Below are 23,536 nucleotides of genomic sequence, written 5' to 3'. Positions count from 1 at the left end.
GGTTTGAATGGATTTCTTGAGCTTCACGGTTTATAATTTATAAACCGTATCATTAGGATATTCTAATATAGTAATATCTTTTTTTTTGTTTCCTGATTATTTGTACAAGCTTTCATTCATTGCAGAGGCTGAAGCGACACTTGTAACATCAAGCAACCTAAGAAGTTTAACCAGTTGGTGCTGTAGTTGCTAATCGTGCATGGGCGTAGTAGCAATTTATCTAAAGCTTATAGTAAGTTTGGAAAGTTTTCGTACATTCAGGTAAACCTCTGTATTCTTCAATATTTGTTTACCCAGATTTATAAACTGGATACTAAAGGATCGTATTATTATTGAGTTCTGATATCTTTACGAAAAACTTCATTAGAAGATGAAATTTGTGTTTTTTTATTGTTCTTGTTTTTTACTTTTCAGAGTTCATGAATTATTGAATAAGTTAGGAAACATAGATTGAAAGGACCTCATAATCTTGATTGTCCTCCATTTGTATGTTGACCAAGTCAATGGTCTAACTATAGAACCTGATTGAGTGATTCTGATTATCACCTTTTTTTTCTCCATTCTACTTCTCCTCCCCCATTCAATTCTCAAAAGAGAAATTCATTTTCCCTCCTATCCTTGGTAATTCCTTTCAATCTGCATTTTTCTCCTCACTACCCTCTCCCCCTCTTTCAATGGAGGAGAGGGTCCCTCCTCCCGGCAAACCACCACCGAAATCGGAACCAGGGCCCACTTTACTTTCAGGGACTTATCTCGTACAGGTACCTAAAGACAAAATTTATCGAATTCCACCACCTGAAAACGCCCTAATAGTCGAACGTCACCTCAACTCATCTAACCAGAAGACATCTTCTTCATCTTCTTCGTTTTTTTCGGGGTTTCTCATCTTCATCATCATACTCATCTTCTTTCTAGCGATTGTCGGTGTAGTTACGTTCTTCTTTGTTTTGAAGCCGAATAGTCCAAACTTTTCCATAAAGCATCTCATTGTAAAGAATATGAATGATCATCCAAACCATAAATCCTTTGTGGGGTACGATTTGATTTTGAAATCTGAAAATCCAAATAGGATGGTTAGTTTTTCTTATCACAGAGGAGGTAATATTTCACTATCATTTAATAAACTAACAATGGCGACGGGAGACTCTCCGGCTCTTGAGCAGGGTACCATGGAAACGAAAGATTTTCATGTAATTCTTGCAGGTGCAGACGAGGTTTTGTCTCGTAACGTAGAGAAGAGATTTAAAGATCGAAAATCCGGGAAAAGTTTGGTTCTTTCTATGAATGTACCTGTGGAGATGAAGATGGGAGGGATTAGAGCATGGGATACCAATATGGATATCTTGTGCAATTTAAAAGTTAATACCTTAGGGAAAGATATTCAAATTCTCTCTCAAGAATGTCTTGTTAAGACCTAAAAGTTTGTGGTGGTGAAAGGTGGTGGTGGGTGGTTGTGATGATGGACTGGTAAGCCAGTTGTATTTTGGTGGGGGGTGGTGGTGGTGGTGACGATTTTGATGTTTTCGATAAAAGTTTTCCACTTTTTGTTGTTACCAATAATGTGGAAAAATAGATGTTTCATTTTATGAAGTTTTGGTTCGTGTTAAGTAACTGGTAGGAGAAAGTAAAATTATCGGGGCGCTATGTGTACAGACTACAGACTTTGTAGGGAACTACTACAAGCCTCTCATATGAGATGGCATTAGGCTGTTTCGGTGGTGAATGGGAATGATATGCTATTACAAGGAAGATAAACTTGTGTTTAGCACACAAGAATAAACCACAAGCGACATTCCAAATGGAAAACGACTTTCCTGAGGGATAATCTTTAGATTTACACAAAAATTATAAGCGAAAACCTAGTTTCGGCCTTCTTTCATAAACAAAACCACTCCGTCCTACTTGGGTCCTTTCCTTTAATGTTCTTCAATTTCCTCTTTCTTGATTGTATCTTCCTTTTTTTGACTTTACTTGAACATTTTTACATGTAAGTTTTACTGAAAGGCTAACAAAATTGATTGTTGCACCAAAATCGATTTTGAATTTTACGTATTTCAATCGTGGCAAAATGAAAATAACACTTAAACTTTGACCCGTGTTCCTTGGTGTACCCACCACCACCAAATGAAAATAACACTTAAGTTTTGGAGACATGTGAGGACATTTTAGTGTAAATTTGGAGAGCTTTTGGAGAGAAAATGTCTCTCAAAATATGGAAGACACTTGTGGACATTTCATTAAGAAATATAAAAATAATAATTATTATCAAATTAGATTAAATAATTTATAATAAATAATATATAAAAATATTAATTATTATAATACTTTATTATAGTAATAATGATATTATTGCCATTACTATATTATACTATTATTATATTATTATAATATTATCTTATTATTATATTATTATACTATATTATTATTATCTTATTATATGTTACTATATTATTGTATTATTATATTATATTATTACTATATTATATTATTATTATTATTATATTATAGTAATAATGATATTATTATCATATTACTATATTATATTATTATTATCCTATTATTATTACATTATTTTCTTATATTACTATATTATTGTATTATTATTATTATATTTTATAATATTATCTTATTATATTACTATGTTATATTATTATTATCTTATTATATGTTACTATATTATTGTATTATTATATTATTATATTACTATATTATATTATAATAATAATGATATTATTATCATATTACTATATTATATTATTATTATTATTATATTATATATATATATATATATATATATATATATATATTAGTATACTATATAAAATAATACATATTTACCAATTGTCCATCAATGTTCACAGATATCTACGGATGGCTACCAAAGTCGAAAAATATATTTTCGAAATAATGGTACAATTATTTTTATTTCATATGATTAAACGATAATGATAAAATTAAATAAATAAATGTCCACCAATTGTCCATAAATGTCCTCAGATATCCACAGACGTCCACAAAACTCGAAAAATATATTTTTAAAATATGAGTACAAATATATTATTTTGTTTGGTTAGACAATAATGATAATACTAAAATAATAAATGCCTACCAATTGTCATCCATGATGAGATAATAATAATAATAATAATAGTTTGTAATTAAAGCTAGAAGATTAATAAAGCCGAAGTATTTTGAAGATTAAGTCTGGTTTCTGCTCTCCCATCTTTGTAAGTTTTATATTTTGAAGAATAAGTCTGGTTTCTGCTCTCCCATCTTTGTAAGTTTTCTCTTTATCTCTTATGTTAAACGATCCTTAATTTGGTATCAGAGCCATGTTAGCTTAAATCCGAATTAGAGGAGAATATGTAGATATAGACTAAATCCGAATTATGATAGTTAGAAATTTCCTTTTAGAAATTTGTACTTAAAAATAATTTATTATAATCCTTGAATTATGGTACGTCACCCAAGTCGCGTATGGGTTTAGATCCGTTGTTGCCGGGTAGGCGTTGAGGATCGTTTGATACCCTTTAAACCGTTGACAGACGTGTAATTTAATGATTATATATAAATATTTTTAAGAATATAATTTTAAAGGAAATTACTAAAAATCATAATCTGCTATTTATGCTATGTCTATATGATTTCCTCTAATTTAATTCAATGAATCAATTGGATTCTCGAGACTTAACTGAAAGTTCTATAAAGAACTCCGTAATTGAAGAGTTTGACCAAACTAAACAATTAAATCAATGGACCATACCCGCAATAAAATCAAATAAAATCTATAAAAAAGGATTTTTTGATTTCATTAGTCAAAATAATATCAAGACTCTTGAACAGTCAATCGGACTTGACCAAGAAGTCAAAACCCTTAGACTTTTGAGTCTTAAAGATATTGAAAAGTATTTAAAATCTAAATACAACTACCTGCACGTTGGATGCATTCAAATAGCATTCAAACCTTTGACTTTGGCCGGATTAAATGCCAGTATCTTATCCTATTTGCGAGATGCTAGGTGTTTGGATTTCTTACCATCTTTAATGGGAATAATCCAAACTAGTTTATGCCATGGACCGGTTTATTTTAATGTTTACCCGAATTTGACCTTATCTTTGACAGATAGAAATCTGTTTGAGGCAGTGTCCCTGCATATTCAAACACAGGGATATAATTATCTCCCTGGATCTGAGACAATATCAGTAATATATAGGATTCATTATAAGGTAATGAATACCTTGACTCCTAACGCAATACTGCGTAGTGAACCAGGCAAGACTATAGTAATAGATAGTAATTGCTTGACTACTAATATTGCAATTCCGAAGTTAATTAAATGGGAAGAAATTGACTTTCCACATGAATGGGTTGTACAGGATGCTGTACCACCTGTCAATATTATGAACAGGAATTTAAATCAAATAACCCAAACACCTGAGGGAGATGTTGAAATAACATTTGCCCCTAATAAAATCAGTAAACTAAGCTTAACTAGAAGCTCTTCAGCCAAAAGGATAGAAGACTATAAAGTCTCATATCCTAGTAGTTTATCTAGATACTCTGTATCAAATGATGAACTTAAAGAGCAGATCATCCGAGGATTAAAGATTTCTGATCAACAAATTCCACATGGAGTATATGTTGAACAGACAACTGAACAGGAGAAAGAACAAAGGACTTCTCCGACTCAATCTGAAATGAGTTTCCATTTATAAAATTTTATGGATTATAGTCCAGGATCAATACCTAGACAGTGGCTTAATCAGGAGCTCATGATGACAAAACATGAAGCTTTCCGAAATTGGTTTTTTGCAGCCTTTAATAGTAGGACTCTTGAAGATATTAAAAATATTTATTATCAAGAGTTAGAAAGGGATCAAAAAATGACAACCTTTACTATTTGGTTTCATAATTGGTACCCTAATCAGAAAACTATCCATGTTATAGAAGATTATACAAAAATGTGGACTAAGAGTGATGGAACTAAGATTAATTCTATTCATCCTCCACCTGAAGCCTTGACTCTTAAAAATGACAATGAAAGTAAAGCACTAGAAGCAGTTCCATATGCTATACCTAGTGAATCAGTAACTACCGTCATAAAACAGCACAATCATACCAATCTAAGTCTTCAGACTATTGGTAGTCAATTAATCAGAATTGAAAATACTATTCATAATCAATTGAGTAGTATTGAAGAAAAACTTAAGAATACACCTAAAGTTTTATCTACCAAGGTTGAATCCACTTCAAAAAATAAAGACAAAGAAATTGTTGAAGTAGATGTTAAACCTAGTCCAGAAATCAAAGACTTTAAACTGTCTGATAAACAGGATATAGACTTTGCTAATTTAATCATTGAAAGAATGAAAAATTTAAAGATTAATACTATTAGCCAAGATTCTAGTACTGAAAACTCTGATCTTGAGTCTGGACCAGATATCAGTAAAGTTCAAACCATGTTATATAAACTTGGTAATGAACCTAATACAGGTTTTAAGACCTATTATAAGAGACCTACTCCTCAAGATCTCCTCTTTGAGGAAGACTTTTATCAAAATCAGAATTCTTATAATGGTCGTTCCATTTATGAATGGAATATTGATGGTCTTTCAGAATATCAAATTTATGAAGTTGTTCATAAAATGTTAATGTATGCCAGCATTTGCAAAGCTAGTGGTAATGATGATTCGGCTGTGGCTAAATTCATTGTTACTGGTTTTGTTGGTGCCTTAAAAGGATGGTGGGATAATGTTCTCACTGTTGCCCAGCAGACTGAAATTTTCACAGCTACAAAACCTGAACCAAATACTGCACAAGTTAAACCTGATGCAGTTTATACTTTACTTCAGACTATTCTTTTGCATTTTGTGGGGAGTCATCCTCAAAGGCAAGAGAAAAGTCGAGAACTTTTACAGAACCTTAGATGTCCATCTTTAACCCATTTTAGATGGTATAAAGATGTCTTTATCTGTAAAGTTATGCAACGCAATGATGCTAATTCTGAATATTGGAAGGCTAAGTTCATTGATGGACTTCCTCCTCTTTTTGCTGAAAAAGTTAGACAAAGACTAAGAGATCAAAATAATGAAAACATCATCTCTTATAGTTATCTAACTTATGGACATATAATTACTACTTGTGTTCAAACTGGATTAGAAATTTGTAATGATATGAAATTACAATACCAATTGAAAAAACAGAATTTGCATGGGAAAAAAGAAATTGGTGAATTCTGTAGTCAATTTGCATATGATATGAAAATTGATTATCCAAAATCTCATAAAAGGAATTCTAGAGATTCGAAAGAGTATTCTCGAAAATCTTATTATAAGAAAAGAAGAAAATACAAACAGAATAAAGAAATTTATTATCAGAAGCCTCGACATAAGAAAAGATTTAAAGGAAATTATATTCCTAATAAATCTGAAACAAAATCAGGACAAAAAACAAGTAATAAAACTTGTTTTAAATGCGGAAAAATAGGGCATTATGCTAATAAATGTTCTACAAAAAGAAAACTGAATGAATTAAAAATTGATGACAATCTAAAAGCTGAATTAAGCAAAGTTTTCCTGACCTCTAATACTGAAGAAGAATCTTCATCTTCTAGTGACTCTGAGGATGTCAATGAAATTGACTTTCTATCTTCTAGCCAATCAGAAGATATATCTGAAAAGGAACCTTGTTCAGGACAATGTTCTAAAAACCAAGACTATTGGAAAGCCATTGTAGAAATGAATGGCTTGAGTATTAATGTTTTAACGGATACTCAATCAGAAATAATATCTATGATAGATAAAGTAACAGACCCTCTGCTAAAAAGTAAAATATTACAATTTTGCTTAGAACAGACAAAAAACTCTCCTAGTTCCTTTGAGAAACCGAATATTACTAAACATTACAGTATGAAAGAAGTACTTCAAAGACTTGAAGGAAAACCAGAAACTTCTTTAAAACCTTCTACTTCTCAAGATTTAAGAAGTGAGGTAAATATAGTTAAATCTGAAATAAAACTTATCAGAGAAGAGTTACATAACCAGAATATCAGACTTATTCAATTAGAAAGTCTAGCTGAAAAACATCAATCAAAAGATAAATCGATTGATATTCTAAACACAGAACCATCTAGTATTTTAGATAATAATCTTATCTTTTTAAATACTATGCAGAAAATTACCTATCAGAAATGGTATATAAGTATTAATATTGTTATCAACAAAGAATATACCATTACTAATGCAGTAGCATTGGTGGATAGCGGAGCTGACATGAACTGTATTAGAGAAGGTTTAGTTCCGACTAAATACTTCGAAAAAACCGTACAATCTCTACATTCTGCAAGTGGAGATAGAATGCCAATTAATTATAAGCTACCTGAAGCTTATATTTGTAATAAAGGAATCTGTATTCCACAAACCTTTATTTTAATCCGAAATTTATCTCAAGAAGTTATTCTGGGAACTCCATTTATTAATTTATTTTTCCCTTATGACAAGATAGATGAAACCGGATTATATGCTAGTTTTCAGAATCATAAAATACATTTTGAATTTATTACTAGCCCTGAAACCAGGACTTTAAATGGGTTAGAATATTTAATTAATTCTAAAACTGCTCATTTAAACTTCTTACAAGAAGAAATACATAATTTGAATATTTCCGAGAAATTGAACTCCCCAGAAATAAAACTAAAAATCAAAGAAATTGAGAATCAATTTCTAACCGAAGTTTGTAGCAATATTCCCAATGCTTTTTGGGAAAGGAAAAAATATATTGTATCTTTACCTTATAAACCTGAATTTGATGAAAAAACTCAGATTCCGACTAAGGCTCGTCCTAGTCAAATGAATGCTGAATATCTTGAACTGTGTAAGAGAGAAATTCAAGATTTATTAGAAAAGAAGCTTATCAGAAAAAGTTATTCACCATGGAGTTGTACCGCTTTCTATGTGAATAAAGCAGCTGAAAAGGAAAGAGGTGTTCCAAGGCTTGTAGTAAATTACAAACCTTTGAATGATGCTCTGAAATGGATTAGATATCCTATTCCAAACAAAAAAGATCTTTTAGATAGATTGCATTCTGCAAAAATATTTTCTAAATTTGATCTTAAATCTGGATACTATCAGATTCAACTAACTGAAGAAGATAGATATAAAACTGCATTTACTGTACCCTTTGGGCATTATGAATGGAATGTTATGCCATTCGGTTTAAAAAATGCCCCTTCAGAATTTCAAAATATTATGAACGATATTTTTATTCCGTATTCAAATTTTACTATTGTTTATATAGATGATATATTAGTATTTTCATCTAATATAGATCAACATTTTAGACATCTTAGAATTACAAAAGATGTTATCAGAAAAAATGGTTTAGTCATATCTGCACCTAAAATGAAACTCTTTCAAACTGAAGTTAGATTTCTAGGACAGAATATTAGTCAAGGGACAATAATCCCTATTGACAGAAGCATTGAATTTGCCTCTAAATTTCCTGATGAAATTAGAGACAAAAATCAATTGCAAAGATTTTTAGGAAGTCTTAATTATATAGCAGACTACTACCAGAATATAGCAATGGATAGTGCTATTTTATATGATAGGCTTAAAAAGAATCCATTACCTTGGGATGATCAGCATACCCAAGCAGTCCGAAAAATCAAACTTAGAGTAAAACAATTACCATGTCTAGGGTTAGCAAACCCTCAATGGTTCAAAATTGTTGAAACGGATGCCTCTGATATTGGTTATGGAGGTATTCTAAAACAGAAAAACCCTTCTACTAATAAAGAAGAATTACTTAGATTCGCATCTGGAATGTGGAAGAATGCTCAGAAAAACTATTCCACCATCAAAAAAGAAATGTTATCAATAGTCAAATGCATTTCTAAATTTCAAGATGATTTATTAAATCAATCTTTTCTACTCCGTATTGACTGTAGTGCTGCAAAAGATATTTTGCAAAAGGATGTTAAAAATTTAGTTTCTAAACAAATTTTTGCAAGATGGCAATCTGAATTATCTGCATTCGATTTTAAAATTGAATATATTAAAGGAAATCAGAACTCTCTTCCTGATTTTTTAACCCGTGAATTTTTGCAGGATAAAGATGGAACCACCTGATAAAGGAGCAGGAGGATCTAGATATCCGAAAAAAGTAAATCAGAAAAAAGGGAAGTTTTCTTCTCTATCAGAATTCCCTGTAGTAGGATCATCCTCTCAGGATAAACCCAATCCGAAACTAACTGCTAAAGATATCCTAAAAAAGGAAATCATTTATGCTAAAAAGTTAATAACTGAAAAAATTCTATCTGTATCCTTAGAAGATGTCCAGTGGAGACATGATCCATGGCACATCAAAGAACGGTACTTAGGAGTACAAAACTATCCTATCCAAGATGGCAAGCATAGATATATCTATGAAGCCATTCTGAATGAAACAGAATCTGTACAAATGGTACACCACCATTATAATCTGAAAGACAGTAAGTCTCCTATAACACATTCTAAGTGTTATATAGTAAAAGTCTTACATATAACAGAATGGGCTCTTGACCCCTCAAGACCCAGAAGCCTGAAATTGAATGGTCAAAACTATAATTATTGGGATTATGTTTTGGCATGGTCATTCATGTTCTATTATCAGAATCCGATCAAGAAACACTCCTGGTTTATCAGTATTAACCCTGAAATTGTTAAAGGAAAAGGTTTCCCTCTCTGGTTTCTGCATTGGTGGGAGAAATTCGGTCCAGAACTGAGTTTCTTACCAGATACACTGAAAGACCCTTGGCTAAAATGGTATGAGTATCATCCAAAGCTCAAGGGAAAAACTGCAGAAAAAACCCCAAAAGGGTTATCAGCACTCTGTTATATGGCAGAGTTCAAAATACCATGGATATGGAGATGGGATCTAGAATTTCACTTTGATGATCTATTAATTCCATGTATTAGCAGAACTTTTCATTACAAATGGTGGGATGGGTTTCCTATTACAGATACCCATAAACTCATTTGTCAAACTGTAATTGAGTATGAAAATGCCTATAAGGCTACTCAAAAATCCGTATCTATTTCACCTTCTGATAATATTTTCCAATTTTTATTGGATGATATTCAGAAAAAATATCCGAACCTTTCATCGGTAGATCAACAGATTAAAGTTATGGAAATAATTAAAAATCAATTCCTAGCTCATCATCAGAAGCAAGATATAGAGACTGAAATTCTAGATGACTCGTCATCTCAAGAAAATCAGTATGCTGTATTGGCTGGAGAAAGCCAAGATCCAAATGAGGATTTCGATGACTCAAAATCAGCAAAATCGGATACCTCAATGGCAGATTACTGGGATGCTATCATCGAAGTGCATTCTCAGAAGTTACTAAAATCTGCAAAAGGCAAACAAAAAGATCAGTAGTTTGCTACAGTTACTGTACAATTGTACAGTAAATCCGTATTTCAGTATTATTCGACAGTATCAGCATCTAGAAGACACTATTCAAAATATTGATTGTCAGCTTAAATAGTAAAGGTCAAGACTGTTTCGACAGGAAGAGTCAAGAACTATTTTGACAGGAAGAGTCAAGAACTATTTCGACAGGAAGAGTCAAGAACTATTCTCAACAATAGAAGGCGGCTTACTGTGCCAACAGTAGATGGCGGCTTACTGTGACAAATAGTAAAAGGCAAATAGTAAAAAGTCAATTTTACTATTCACTATTCATCAGAAGACGACGAAGTAAACCTGGAAACCGGAACTGTTCCGGTCATCTAAAAATTTTTATAAATTCCGAATGTTGGTTCATTCTGAACCTAAGTTATTTTCTTCTAAGTTTTTCCTTTTCAAGTTTTTAGTTCCTTCTCTGTCAAGCTCTGTAATAGTAGTTTGTAATTAAAGCTAGAAGATTAATAAAGCCGAAGTATTTTGAAGATTAAGTCTGGTTTCTGCTCTCCCATCTTTGTAAGTTTTATATTTTGAAGAATAAGTCTGGTTTCTGCTCTCCCATCTTTGTAAGTTTTCTCTTTATCTCTTATGTTAAACGATCCTTAATTTGCCGAATTAGAGGAGAATATGTAGATATAGACTAAATCCGAATTATGATAGTTAGAAATTTCCTTTTAGAAATTTGTACTTAAAAATAATTTATTATAATCCTTGAATTATGGTACGTCACCCAAGTCGCGTATGGGTTTAGATCCGTTGTTGCCGGGTAGGCGTTGAGGATCGTTTGATACCCTTTAAACCGTTGACAGACGTGTAATTTAATGATTATATATAAATATTTTTAAGAATATAATTTTAAAGGAAATTACTAAAAATCATAATCTGCTATTTATGCTATGTCTATATGATTTCCTCTAATTTAATTCAATGAATCAATTGGATTCTCGAGACTTAACTGAAAGTTCTATAAAGAACTCCGTAATTGAAGAGTTTGACCAAACTAAACAATTAAATCAATGGACCATACCCGCAATAAAATCAAATAAAATCTATAAAAAAGGATTTTTTGATTTCATTAGTCAAAATAATATCAAGACTCTTGAACAGTCAATCGGACTTGACCAAGAAGTCAAAACCCTTAGACTTTTGAGTCTTAAAGATATTGAAAAGTATTTAAAATCTAAATACAACTACCTGCACGTTGGATGCATTCAAATAGCATTCAAACCTTTGACTTTGGCCGGATTAAATGCCAGTATCTTATCCTATTTGCGAGATGCTAGGTGTTTGGATTTCTTACCATCTTTAATGGGAATAATCCAAACTAGTTTATGCCATGGACCGGTTTATTTTAATGTTTACCCGAATTTGACCTTATCTTTGACAGATAGAAATCTGTTTGAGGCCGTGTCCCTGCATATTCAAACACAGGGATATAATTATCTCCCTGGATCTGAGACAATATCAGTAATATATAGGATTCATTATAAGGTAATGAATACCTTGACTCCTAACGCAATACTGCGTAGTGAACCAGGCAAGACTATAGTAATAGATAGTAATTGCTTGACTACTAATATTGCAATTCCGAAGTTAATTAAATGGGAAGAAATTGACTTTCCACATGAATGGGTTGTACAGGATGCTGTACCACCTGTCAATATTATGAACAGGAATTTAAATCAAATAACCCAAACACCTGAGGGAGATGTTGAAATAACATTTGCCCCTAATAAAATCAGTAAACTAAGCTTAACTAGAAGCTCTTCAGCCAAAAGGATAGAAGACTATAAAGTCTCATATCCTAGTAGTTTATCTAGATACTCTGTATCAAATGATGAACTTAAAGAGCAGATCATCCGAGGATTAAAGATTTCTGATCAACAAATTCCACATGGAGTATATGTTGAACAGACAACTGAACAGGAGAAAGAACAAAGGACTTCTCCGACTCAATCTGAAATGAGTTTCCATTTATAAAATTTTATGGATTATAGTCCAGGATCAATACCTAGACAGTGGCTTAATCAGGAGCTCATGATGACAAAACATGAAGCTTTCCGAAATTGGTTTTTTGCAGCCTTTAATAGTAGGACTCTTGAAAATATTAAAAATATTTATTATCAAGAGTTAGAAAGGGATCAAAAAATGACAACCTTTACTATTTGGTTTCATAATTGGTACCCTAATCAGAAAACTATCCATGTTATAGAAGATTATACAAAAATGTGGACTAAGAGTGATGGAACTAAGATTAATTCTATTCATCCTCCACCTGAAGCCTTGACTCTTAAAAATGACAATGAAAGTAAAGCACTAGAAGCAGTTCCATATGCTATACCTAGTGAATCAGTAACTACCGTCATAAAACAGCACAATCATACCAATCTAAGTCTTCAGACTATTGGTAGTCAATTAATCAGAATTGAAAATACTATTCATAATCAATTGAGTAGTATTGAAGAAAAACTTAAGGATACACCTAAAGTTTTATCTACCAAGGTTGAATCCACTTCAAAAAATAAAAACAAAGAAATTGTTGAAGTAGATGTTAAACCTAGTCCAGAAATCAAAGACTTTAAACTGTCTGATAAACAGGATATAGACTTTGCTAATTTAATCATTGAAAGAATGAAAAATTTAAAGATTAATACTATTAGCCAAGATTCTAGTACTGAAAACTCTGATCTTGAGTCTGGACCAGATATCAGTAAAGTTCAAACCATGTTATATAAACTTGGTAATGAACCTAATACAGGTTTTAAGACCTATTATAAAAGACCTACTCCTCAAGATCTCCTCTTTGAGGAAGACTTTTATCAAAATCAGAATTCTTATAATGGTCGTTCCATTTATGAATGGAATATTGATGGTCTTTCAGAATATCAAATTTATGAAGTTGTTCATAAAATGTTAATGTATGCCAGCATTTGCAAAGCTAGTGGTAATGATGATTCGGCTGTGGCTAAATTCATTGTTACTGGTTTTGTTGGTGCCTTAAAAGGATGGTGGGATAATGTTCTCACTGTTGCCCAGCAGACTGAAATTTTCACAGCTACAAAACCTGAACCAAATACTGCACAAGTTAAACCTGATGCAGTTTATACTTTACTTCAGACTATTCTTTTGCATTTTGTGGGGAGTCATCCTCAAAGGCAAGAGAAAAGTCGAGAACTTTTACAGAACCTTAGATGTCCATCTTTAACCCATTTTAGATGGTATAAAGATGTCTTTATCTGTAAAGTTATGCAACGCAATGATGCTAATTCTGAATATTGGAAGGCTAAGTTCATTGATGGACTTCCTCCTCTTTTTGCTGAAAAAGTTAGACAAAGACTAAGAGATCAAAATAATGAAAACATCATCTCTTATAGTTATCTAACTTATGGACATATAATTACTACTTGTGTTCAAACTGGATTAGAAATTTGTAATGATATGAAATTACAATACCAATTGAAAAAACAGAATTTGCATGGGAAAAAAGAAATTGGTGAATTCTGTAGTCAATTTGCATATGATATGAAAATTGATTATCCAAAATCTCATAAAAGGAATTCTAGAGATTCGAAAGAGTATTCTCGAAAATCTTATTATAAGAAAAGAAGAAAATACAAACAGAATAAAGAAATTTATTATCAGAAGCCTCGACATAAGAAAAGATTTAAAGGAAATTATATTCCTAATAAATCTGAAACAAAATCAGGACAAAAAACAAGTAATAAAACTTGTTTTAAATGCGGAAAAATAGGGCATTATGCTAATAAATGTTCTACAAAAAGAAAACTGAATGAATTAAAAATTGATGACAATCTAAAAGCTGAATTAAGCAAAGTTTTCCTGACCTCTAATACTGAAGAAGAATCTTCATCTTCTAGTGACTCTGAGGATGTCAATGAAATTGACTTTCTATCTTCTAGCCAATCAGAAGATATATCTGAAAAGGAACCTTGTTCAGGACAATGTTCTAAAAACCAAGACTATTGGAAAGCCATTGTAGAAATGAATGGCTTGAGTATTAATGTTTTAACGGATACTCAATCAGAAATAATATCTATGATAGATAAAGTAACAGACCCTCTGCTAAAAAGTAAAATATTACAATTTTGCTTAGAACAGACAAAAAACTCTCCAAGTTCCTTTGAGAAACCGAATATTACTAAACATTACAGTATGAAAGAAGTACTTCAAAGACTTGAAGGAAAACCAGAAACTTCTTTAAAACCTTCTACTTCTCAAGATTTAAGAAGTGAGGTAAATATAGTTAAATCTGAAATAAAACTCATCAGAGAAGAGTTAGACAACCAGAATATCAGACTTATTCAATTAGAAAGTCTAGCTGAAAAACATCAATCAAAAGATAAATCGATTGCTATTCTAAACACAGAACCATCTAGTATTTTAGATAATAATCTTATCTTTTTAAATACTATGCAGAAAATTACCTATCAGAAATGGTATATAAGTATTAATATTGTTATCAACAAAGAATATACCATTACTAATGCAGTAGCATTGGTGGATAGCGGAGCTGACATGAACTGTATTAGAGAAGGTTTAGTTCCGACTAAATACTTCGAAAAAACCGTACAATCTCTACATTCTGCAAGTGGAGATAGAATGCCAATTAATTATAAGCTACCTGAAGCTTATATTTGTAATAAAGGAATCTGTATTCCACAAACCTTTATTTTAATCCGAAATTTATCTCAAGAAGTTATTCTGGGAACTCCATTTATTAATTTATTTTTCCCTTATGACAAGATAGATGAAACCGGATTATATGCTAGTTTTCAGAATCATAAAATACATTTTGAATTTATTACTAGCCCTGAAACCAGGACTTTAAATGAGTTAGAATATTTAATTAATTCTAAAACTGCTCATTTAAACTTCTTACAAGAAGAAATACATAATTTGAATATTTCCGAGAAATTGAACTCCCCAGAAATAAAACTAAAAATCAAAAAAATTGAAAATCAATTTCTAACCGAAGTTTGTAGCAATATTCCCAATGCTTTTTGGGAAAGGAAAAAATATATTGTATCTTTACCTTATAAACCTGAATTTGATGAAAAAACTCAGATTCCGACTAAGGCTCGTCCTAGTCAAATGAATGCTGAATATCTTGAACTTTGCAAGAAAGAAATTCAAGATTTATTAGAAAAGAAGCTTATCAGAAAAAGTTATTCACCATGGAGTTGTACCGCTTTCTATGTGAATAAAGCAGCTGAAAAGGAAAGAGGTGTTCCAAGGCTTGTAGTAAATTACAATACCAAATTCAGATGGATCGTTTAACATAAGAGATAAAGAGAAAACTTACAAAGATGGGAGAGCAGAAACCAGACTTATTCTTCAAAATACTAGACACCAGACTTAATCTTCAAAATAGAAAACTTACAAAGATGGGAGAGCAGAAACCAGACTTAATCTTCAAAATACTTCGGCTTTATTAATCTTCTAGCTTTAATTACAAACTACTATTACAGAGCTTGACAGAGAAGAAACTAAAAACTTGAAAAGGAAAACCTTAGAAGAAAATAACTTGCGTTCAGAATGAACCAACATTCGGAATTTATAAAAATTTTTAGATGACCGGAACAATAATAATAATAATAATAATAATATCCACTACACATTTTGTCCATGGATTCAATATGTTGAAATGTCTCCAAAACATTTTGTCTATAAACCAAATGTCTTGAAATGTCCATAAAGACTTTTTGTCCATGAATCAAATGTCTTAAAATGTCTATAAAGACATTTTGTCTACAGATAAATGTCTCGAAATATCTTAAAATGTCTTGAAATGTCTACGAGACATTTTGTCCACGAATGTCTTCCTAAATCCCTATCCACTACCCCCCGTAAAGGAAAGGAAAAGCAATCACACCAAATCACATCAAGGATTTGATGTTCATAGCAATTGCATTTTACCCCCTAGCATAACCTAATTATTTCAACATTTGTGCAGACATTCTTTTCTTTTTGTTGAAAATTTGTGCAGACATTCTTGAAACCTTGAGAATGTATTTGTGCAGACAATCTCATCATTCTCATGTCAACTCTTCGTGTTATTGTTTATTTTAGTAATACACGTTTTAGGTTTCATGTCCAAAAAATGAGGCCCAAATAGCTTATTAGACTTCGCTCAGAATCACAAATGAGTTCCAAGTCCAAAGGGTGTTTTTTTTTTTTTTTTTTGCTGAAACAAAGTTGTTAGACCAAATCAGATCCAAAAGCAAGGCTCAAATAACTTGCTATTGGAACTTCAGGAGGCTTATGATGTGAAAGAGAAATACAGATACAAAATCCCGAGAAGACTCAGTAACATTGAGAGATTCGAATACTAAATATTTTCATGTTTTGGCATACTTAAGCAAGAACAAACGCGTAACAATATCACGCGTAACAATATCACCCGACTTAAAAAGGAAATGGGCAATTGGATAGATGATTAGATGACCAACAACAAATAGGGAATTAGTAGCATCACACCTCCAGAGCATACCCATGAATTTGTAAATGCACCTTTCGTTGGGTAGAGTTAGTTCAAGATTCATTAGCTTTTGGTTGTGAAATTAACTCTATTTAAAAATTAAATATGAAAACTTAGGAGAATGTCCAAAACACTTTAAATGAAATGTCCTAAACTTGGGTCGTAGTTTGAAAGATTTAATTTATATGATTATTGTCTTCTACATTTTATGAATGCATTTTACATTGTAAAGTGGCTTATGCATTTGAGACTTTTTCTTAATCGTAATTTTCATTTGAATATATCTACACTTGAAAAGTACACGATATAAAAACAAATTGAAAAAAATAGAGTATGTGGATCACATTGGTAAGTGTCCTATACATTCATATATCCTAGCATTTGAGAGATATTTTTTAATTTTCTTTACATTTGATAATGTCAAAAATATTCGAAAATACCCTAGACAATATAAGATATGCACACTACTAAAAGAAATTGAATTTTTTAAATGGAATTACAGTACATTCAGCGATGTCCTATATATTTTATATATGTTTGTACATTTCGAGGAGAGGAAAATGTTTAAAGAGAAAAGATAAATTGAGAGATGAAAAGAAAAAAAAAGATAATTTCATTTTGGCCCCCTGCAGATGGTCAACTCACTAAAGTGGCCCTCTACAGATGACCAACTTCCAAAATAACTGTATTTTGAACTTTTTAGTTTGTCAATTTTAGCCGACTTCAACAACTGACTTTCTCTTTACTTTCATATATCCTAGCATTTGAGAGATATTTTTTTAATTTTCTTCACATTTGATAATGTCAAATATATTCGAAAATATCCTAGACAATATAAGATATGCGCAGTACTAAAAGAAATTGAATTTTTTTTATGGAATTACAGTACATTCGTAAATGTCTTACACATTTCGAGGAGAAGAAAATGTTTAAAGAGAAAATATAAATTGGAAAGAAGAAAAAAAAAGGATAATTTCATTTTGGCCCCTTTCAAATGACCAACTCACGAAAATGGCCCTCCAAATATGACCAACTTCCAAAGTAACTCTATTTTGAACTTTTTAGTTTGTCAACTTCAACGGCCGACGTTCTCTTTACCATTTTACACTTCTTGTTGGTCGCCCGACTACCTGCTAGCGATCCTTCATCAGATTTTTGTTTCGATTTTTTTCTTATCTTCACCCTCTCTCTCTCTCTCTCTCTCTCTCTCTCTCTCTCTCTAATATAATGGGGTTTTAGGGAGAAAATAATCTTGGAGAGAAATCTTAGAAATTGGAAAAAGAAAATATAAAGTGCAAAAAAAAAAAGTATACATTGAAAAGAGAAAGTAGAAATTGGGAATATAAGGTAGAAACCGGAGAAAGAAAAATATCATAAATGTGATTTTGGAGACATAAGAGAGAGAGAGAGAGAGAGTTTGTGTTGATTTTAGTTGGGGGAAAGAAAAAAATGAAAGAGAAAAAAAAATTAAGTATCATTATTCTTGTGGATGACACATGAAGAATTTGTCTGAAAACGATCTATAATATCGTGTAAAGTATACTCCGTTATGTTATTTTCATTTTCTTACTTCTAGGATTCTGACTTGTGGACCTGCATCTTATTTATTTTCTACAGAGACTCTGACTTTATTTCCAAAATTCAGTTGGGCTTTGGGCTCAATTCACTGAAAAAAATATGATTACTCGAACAAAAATTCTTTATTGTGATTCCAACATGTTAGTTTTTTATTATTTGGTTTTGTTTGGAATAGGATTAATGGGGATTGATTTTGTCTATAGATTACTTAATCTTTGAATTTACTTTCATAGGTCAAACATCAGGGCCGACCTTAGCATTTAGAAGGCCCACAGCAAATTACAAATTATCGGTCCTCTTTCCATTTTTTTTGTAATAATTATGGATATTCCAACATAAACCAAATGTGAAAAAAAATGTTGTTTCTCTGGTTATCAATCGAGAAGTCGATTTCTCTCTGTCTTGGCTTGATTTAGACAGAGTTTCCTTTCTCTAACTTATAGAGAGATAAACTATTAAAGAATAATGATTTATCAATATTCCTTCTTTCGGACTAACCGAGATAGGTGTTTAATATAGTCGAGGCAAGACTAAATTCTCTTTCCTTAAGACATTTTACACCCCCGTAACAGTACCAAGCGTTAGGGTGTATGCCTTCGGGATACAACGACTTTCCTTTCAGAGTTTTAAGATGGTACTTCTTTATTCTGAAAGCGGACAAACCTTTGTAAGTATTATGAGCTCTTGGACTAATGCGGATGATCTTCTAGATGCTTCGGAAATTCAAATTTCACTCGAAACTTCTTTCTTCCTTTCTCTAGATATTCTAGTCTAACCAGAACTTCTAGAAATACTTCCTAATTAGATATTCTAGGCAAACCAGAACTTCTAATTGTTAGAAGGGAAGAGAAGAAGAGAATGAATTGAATTGATCAAAAAATGAAGTGGGTTTGGTGGGTTTATATAGGAATTGAATAGGTGCATTTGCCTTTTGGGTCCAAAAGGCATAACTGTTCGGAACTAGGGACTCAACTGAATATTTAGAGTCGGTTCATCTTGGGCCATTAGATTAAGCTAGAAATCGCGGACAGAACGCTGGCCGTTAGATGGAGAGTTACTGTCCCGAATTTGTGCCCAACAGCGGAAGAAGATGACCGTTGGATGGGGATCTAAGGAGATCCCGCCTCCTGCCCGACGCGGGGTAAGCGCAGGTCGTTGGATCTCGCTGATCCAACACGCCTAGCGCTATCCCGACACGGTCCCGCTTCTCATAAAGCGTGGCCGCTAGATCTTCGCGGATTCCCGCGGACAGAACGCCAGCCGTCCAGATGTGGACGTGCGTGCGTTGCTCAAACGGTCCCCAATCTGACTTGTCATCTTCGACGATTTAATCCCTATTTCGACCGATCTTCGTCCAAACTTTAACCTTGAATTTCTCATTCATCCGGAATCGGATTTGAGTGATTCTTGGCTCTAAATTGAAGAGCTCGACGAGACGAACACAATGGTGCATTCCGTTTGTAAGTTTGACGAGTCGGGTCGAGCCAAAATCGGCTCCGATTCCAACAAAAAAAACATGATAATCTAGCTAGGTAACATAAACAAAAAGTAAACAAATGGTTCTCTATCTAAATTTTGAGTTAGAAAATTTACCACCTTTCAGATAATACTTGTTTATTTGATTTTTGCTCAGCCTAATTAGAAATTTACAAAGAAACAAATTAATGAATTATACTAATTTATTATTGGTGTTGAAACGACATTTTATTATTATTACTAGGGTATATCCCGTGCCCCAGGGCACGGTCACTTACATCAATCAAATGTTACAAAATTTATTTTATAATAATACTGAGAGAGGGTTTTTTTGTTAGTTATTATTTTTTGTTTCTTTTCTCTTAAATTAGTTATTATTTTATTGAGAGAGAGAGATTTTAATTTCTTTCTTTAACCCTTAAAATTTATTTTGTTTCTTTTCTTCTTGAATTAGAAATTTTATTTCTAAGAAGGAAAGGATTATTGTTTTTTAAATAGGTAACTTTATTTCTACGAAGGACTATATTTTAAATTTGGAGAAGGGCTTCTAAATAATATGCATAATTAAATAATGATGTTTGTCCCAGTCATCGTTTTCCCATCTGTTTTATATAATAGATTATTTTATTAATGATTTTTTAAAAGGAATCATACCATCTTAACTTACAACTATTTAGATTATATTTCGTTTTTGTAGGAAAATTTGTTAACAAAAGTAAATTTAGAAATGCTCTCCTTTGTAAATGTTTATCAGTAATGGAAAGTTGGAAACAACGGTTTTCAAAATAACATATGAAAGAAATAAACCTGAGAATTTTTTGAATCAGTACCTGATATTAGTTCATTCTAACGAGATATTAAACAAAAAAATAAAGCCAAAATACAAACCATGAAAATAAATTAAACAATATAAAATAGTAAAAAGGTGAGGAGAAAGGGGGATTGGACCTGGGTGGCATTGGATATTTCCCATTACCTTAACCAATAGGTTACTTCTTCACTAACATAATAATTGGACGATTATTTCTTGTTTATTTTCCACCCATTGGGCCCTTTTAAAGTATGGGTCCAACCATTTTTGTCAATTTTGGGCCATGTCGGCCCTGGTCAAACATGACCTTAGTGTTTTTGACAAAAAATAGTAAAATTTAAGGGGTAAACTCAAGTACCAAATACTATTGAGGGGTTTAGGTCACAAACCATTTTGAAATGTATCAACACTCTTTTGTCATAAGATTTTCTTTAGTCTATTTGGGAGTACACTCAAACGTCCCCTCTTCGATCTATGATATTTTTCGAGTCTAACACATTTTTCTTTTTGTTGGGTGGTGTGAAGTATAATTGAAAATATGGTAGAGCCTATCATGTGGGTACCAACATTGAGACTACGTTAAATTCATAGACATCCAAATTAGAACTAATGGACAATGCCAAAGAAAACTTCTACATATTGTTGGTCTTATGATAATGCAGGTGGTGAGGTGGAACTATTCTCACACAGTCACTCTAGCTAGCTATATATATTGTTTCAGGGTCTAGATGTGCCTTCTTTGTATTAAAGGCTAGTGCATACTAAAGAGGAAGACCTTTAATAGGACTTTAAATGCCTTCTTTGTGAGTAGAACAAAGACATATCTTCCCATAATAGAAACATAAATAGGCTCCTACCTTCTTTAAGCTTCAAAGCTTACAACTTTAAGCCTCTCAAACTGTTTTGATAATAATACCACTCTTGTGTAGATTCTAGGTCATGCTTTTAGGTTTTAAATTGCTTCACCTATGGGTCTCAATAATTTATCCATATGATAAAAACTAAGTTAATAAATTATCCACATTTCCATGTTATAATCTTTGCCCCTAATGATTTTGTTTTCAAAAAAAAAAGTATATGGAGTGTACCTGTACACCTGGCGTATAATTAATTTTGAGCTAACAGAAAAGATGGATAGCGGCTATTATATGTCCGACTTACATTATTCAGTTGTTCCCCATAACTGATGCAACACTGGTTCACATGGAACTACATGTGAACAAAGTTACAGAAACCTAATTTCTCAGTTTATAATGAAAAATAAATAAAACTAAAAATATTACTACCATGCTGTCATTAAGTTAGATCCATTAAAAGTGGGGACCAATCGCGTAGATTTACACATGTCAAAAAAATAGTATCAGATTTTATTCGATATTGACACGTATTCCAGGACCACACCTAAAAAATTATATAAGCTGCCATGCAACACATAAAGCTCCTAATATAAAACATTTCTATATATGTTAGTTCAAGGCAGGCTTGTATTGAAGTGTTCATCACATGATGGGTTATACATTCGAATGATAAATCCAAACTTAGATTACTTCTTTCCATTATTTTAGGGTTTTGATTATTTGGGTCCGGTTTGGTGGGAACAAGAGGGAATCAAGTGAGACCATATAACTAGATTTTCTTGGAAAACTCCCAATTTCATTATTTTTTTTTTTCTTTAATTTGATGGAATCCTAAAAAAATTCAGATCCCTGTAAAGTTAGGGTTTAAAGAAAAAGGAATAACTGCTACAATATTAGATAGTAGTGGGAATATGACCTACAAATGCTAGTACAATAGAAGGCAGATAACAGGTGTAAATAAGAGAAGAGAATAAAAATAGTGCCATAAGTGTTAGAAGCCGGCACATCTACCATATATACTTAGGTTTTGTTTATTCATTTCTATCAAATGATGAGTATTTTAGTGCTTTTTAGTGAAGGTGATGAGTTGGTTGGCTTTGAGGGGAGGACCCCTTTTTCAACCAATTATTGTAGCTTATAGAGGGACATAGTTTATTTTCATTTGGGGGGCCAATCATGAGATGAACCTAGTGGATTTCATCTTTCCATGCTTGAAAGCCCAAAGCTAGGGCTGTCAAAAAAGAAAGAAAAAAAATGGATTCATGCTAGTGTCTCATTTCAAGATCCATTTGTGCTCTTCAAAGAAAACCCCTAAGTGGAATCCAACTCCTCAACCATATATAGATTCTCTTTTTATATAGTGGATGTTTTCCTTTTCTTGCATTACCTAACTAATAAAGGCATGCCCTTAGAAGTTCTAATATTGCACCAAATAAAGTGTAACTCTAAACCTTAAAAAACTACACATGTTTTAGTTTTCAATATGGGCAACCAAACCATCTTAGAAAGTACTTGTTCTTCATAACTTTATTAGTATCTAGAACTTAACTTATAATGTACTTAGAAGTGATATAACTTAGTTAATGTAATAGCATATATTTTTCGTAATTTACCATTAAGTGCTAGTGATTTATTTGATTTTTATCATTAATAAGGAACATAGAAACTAAACAATAATGGTCTATTTCACTTTAGAGTATGATAAGGCATACGCATTAAATAGCAAACAGTAGTTTGAACTACGAAAGTAGAAAGTTCGGTCTAACTAACTCAAATAAAAATATACTTAGAAAGAGTGAGTACTAACTTACCAAGATTTTAGGACGGAAGATTTAAATCTATGTGGTGGAAAATGGTTTTCCTGT

At 31.9% G+C, this 23,536-nt stretch overlaps 1 protein-coding gene across 1 annotated transcript; it reads left to right on the top strand.

The window, feature by feature from the left end:
* Nucleotides 1-583: 583 nt before the first annotated feature.
* On the top strand, nucleotides 584-1,607 carry LOC147567081 (NDR1/HIN1-like protein 13). Its single transcript, XM_086653704.1, has one exon. The coding sequence runs from the start codon at nucleotides 675-677 to the stop codon at nucleotides 1,416-1,418; it is 744 nt and encodes a 247-aa protein (XP_086509830.1). The 5' UTR covers nucleotides 584-674; the 3' UTR covers nucleotides 1,419-1,607.
* The last annotated feature ends 21,929 nt before the right edge of the window (nucleotides 1,608-23,536 follow it).

Source organism: Eschscholzia californica, unplaced genomic scaffold (assembly GCF_041429995.1).
Source record: "Eschscholzia californica isolate CP2 unplaced genomic scaffold, dmEscCali1.0.p SCAF_1, whole genome shotgun sequence".
NCBI lineage: Eukaryota > Viridiplantae > Streptophyta > Magnoliopsida > Ranunculales > Papaveraceae > Eschscholzia > Eschscholzia californica.
The sequence above is the reverse complement of the archived record's forward strand: the minus strand, read 5'-3'. Positions and strand labels throughout refer to the sequence as shown.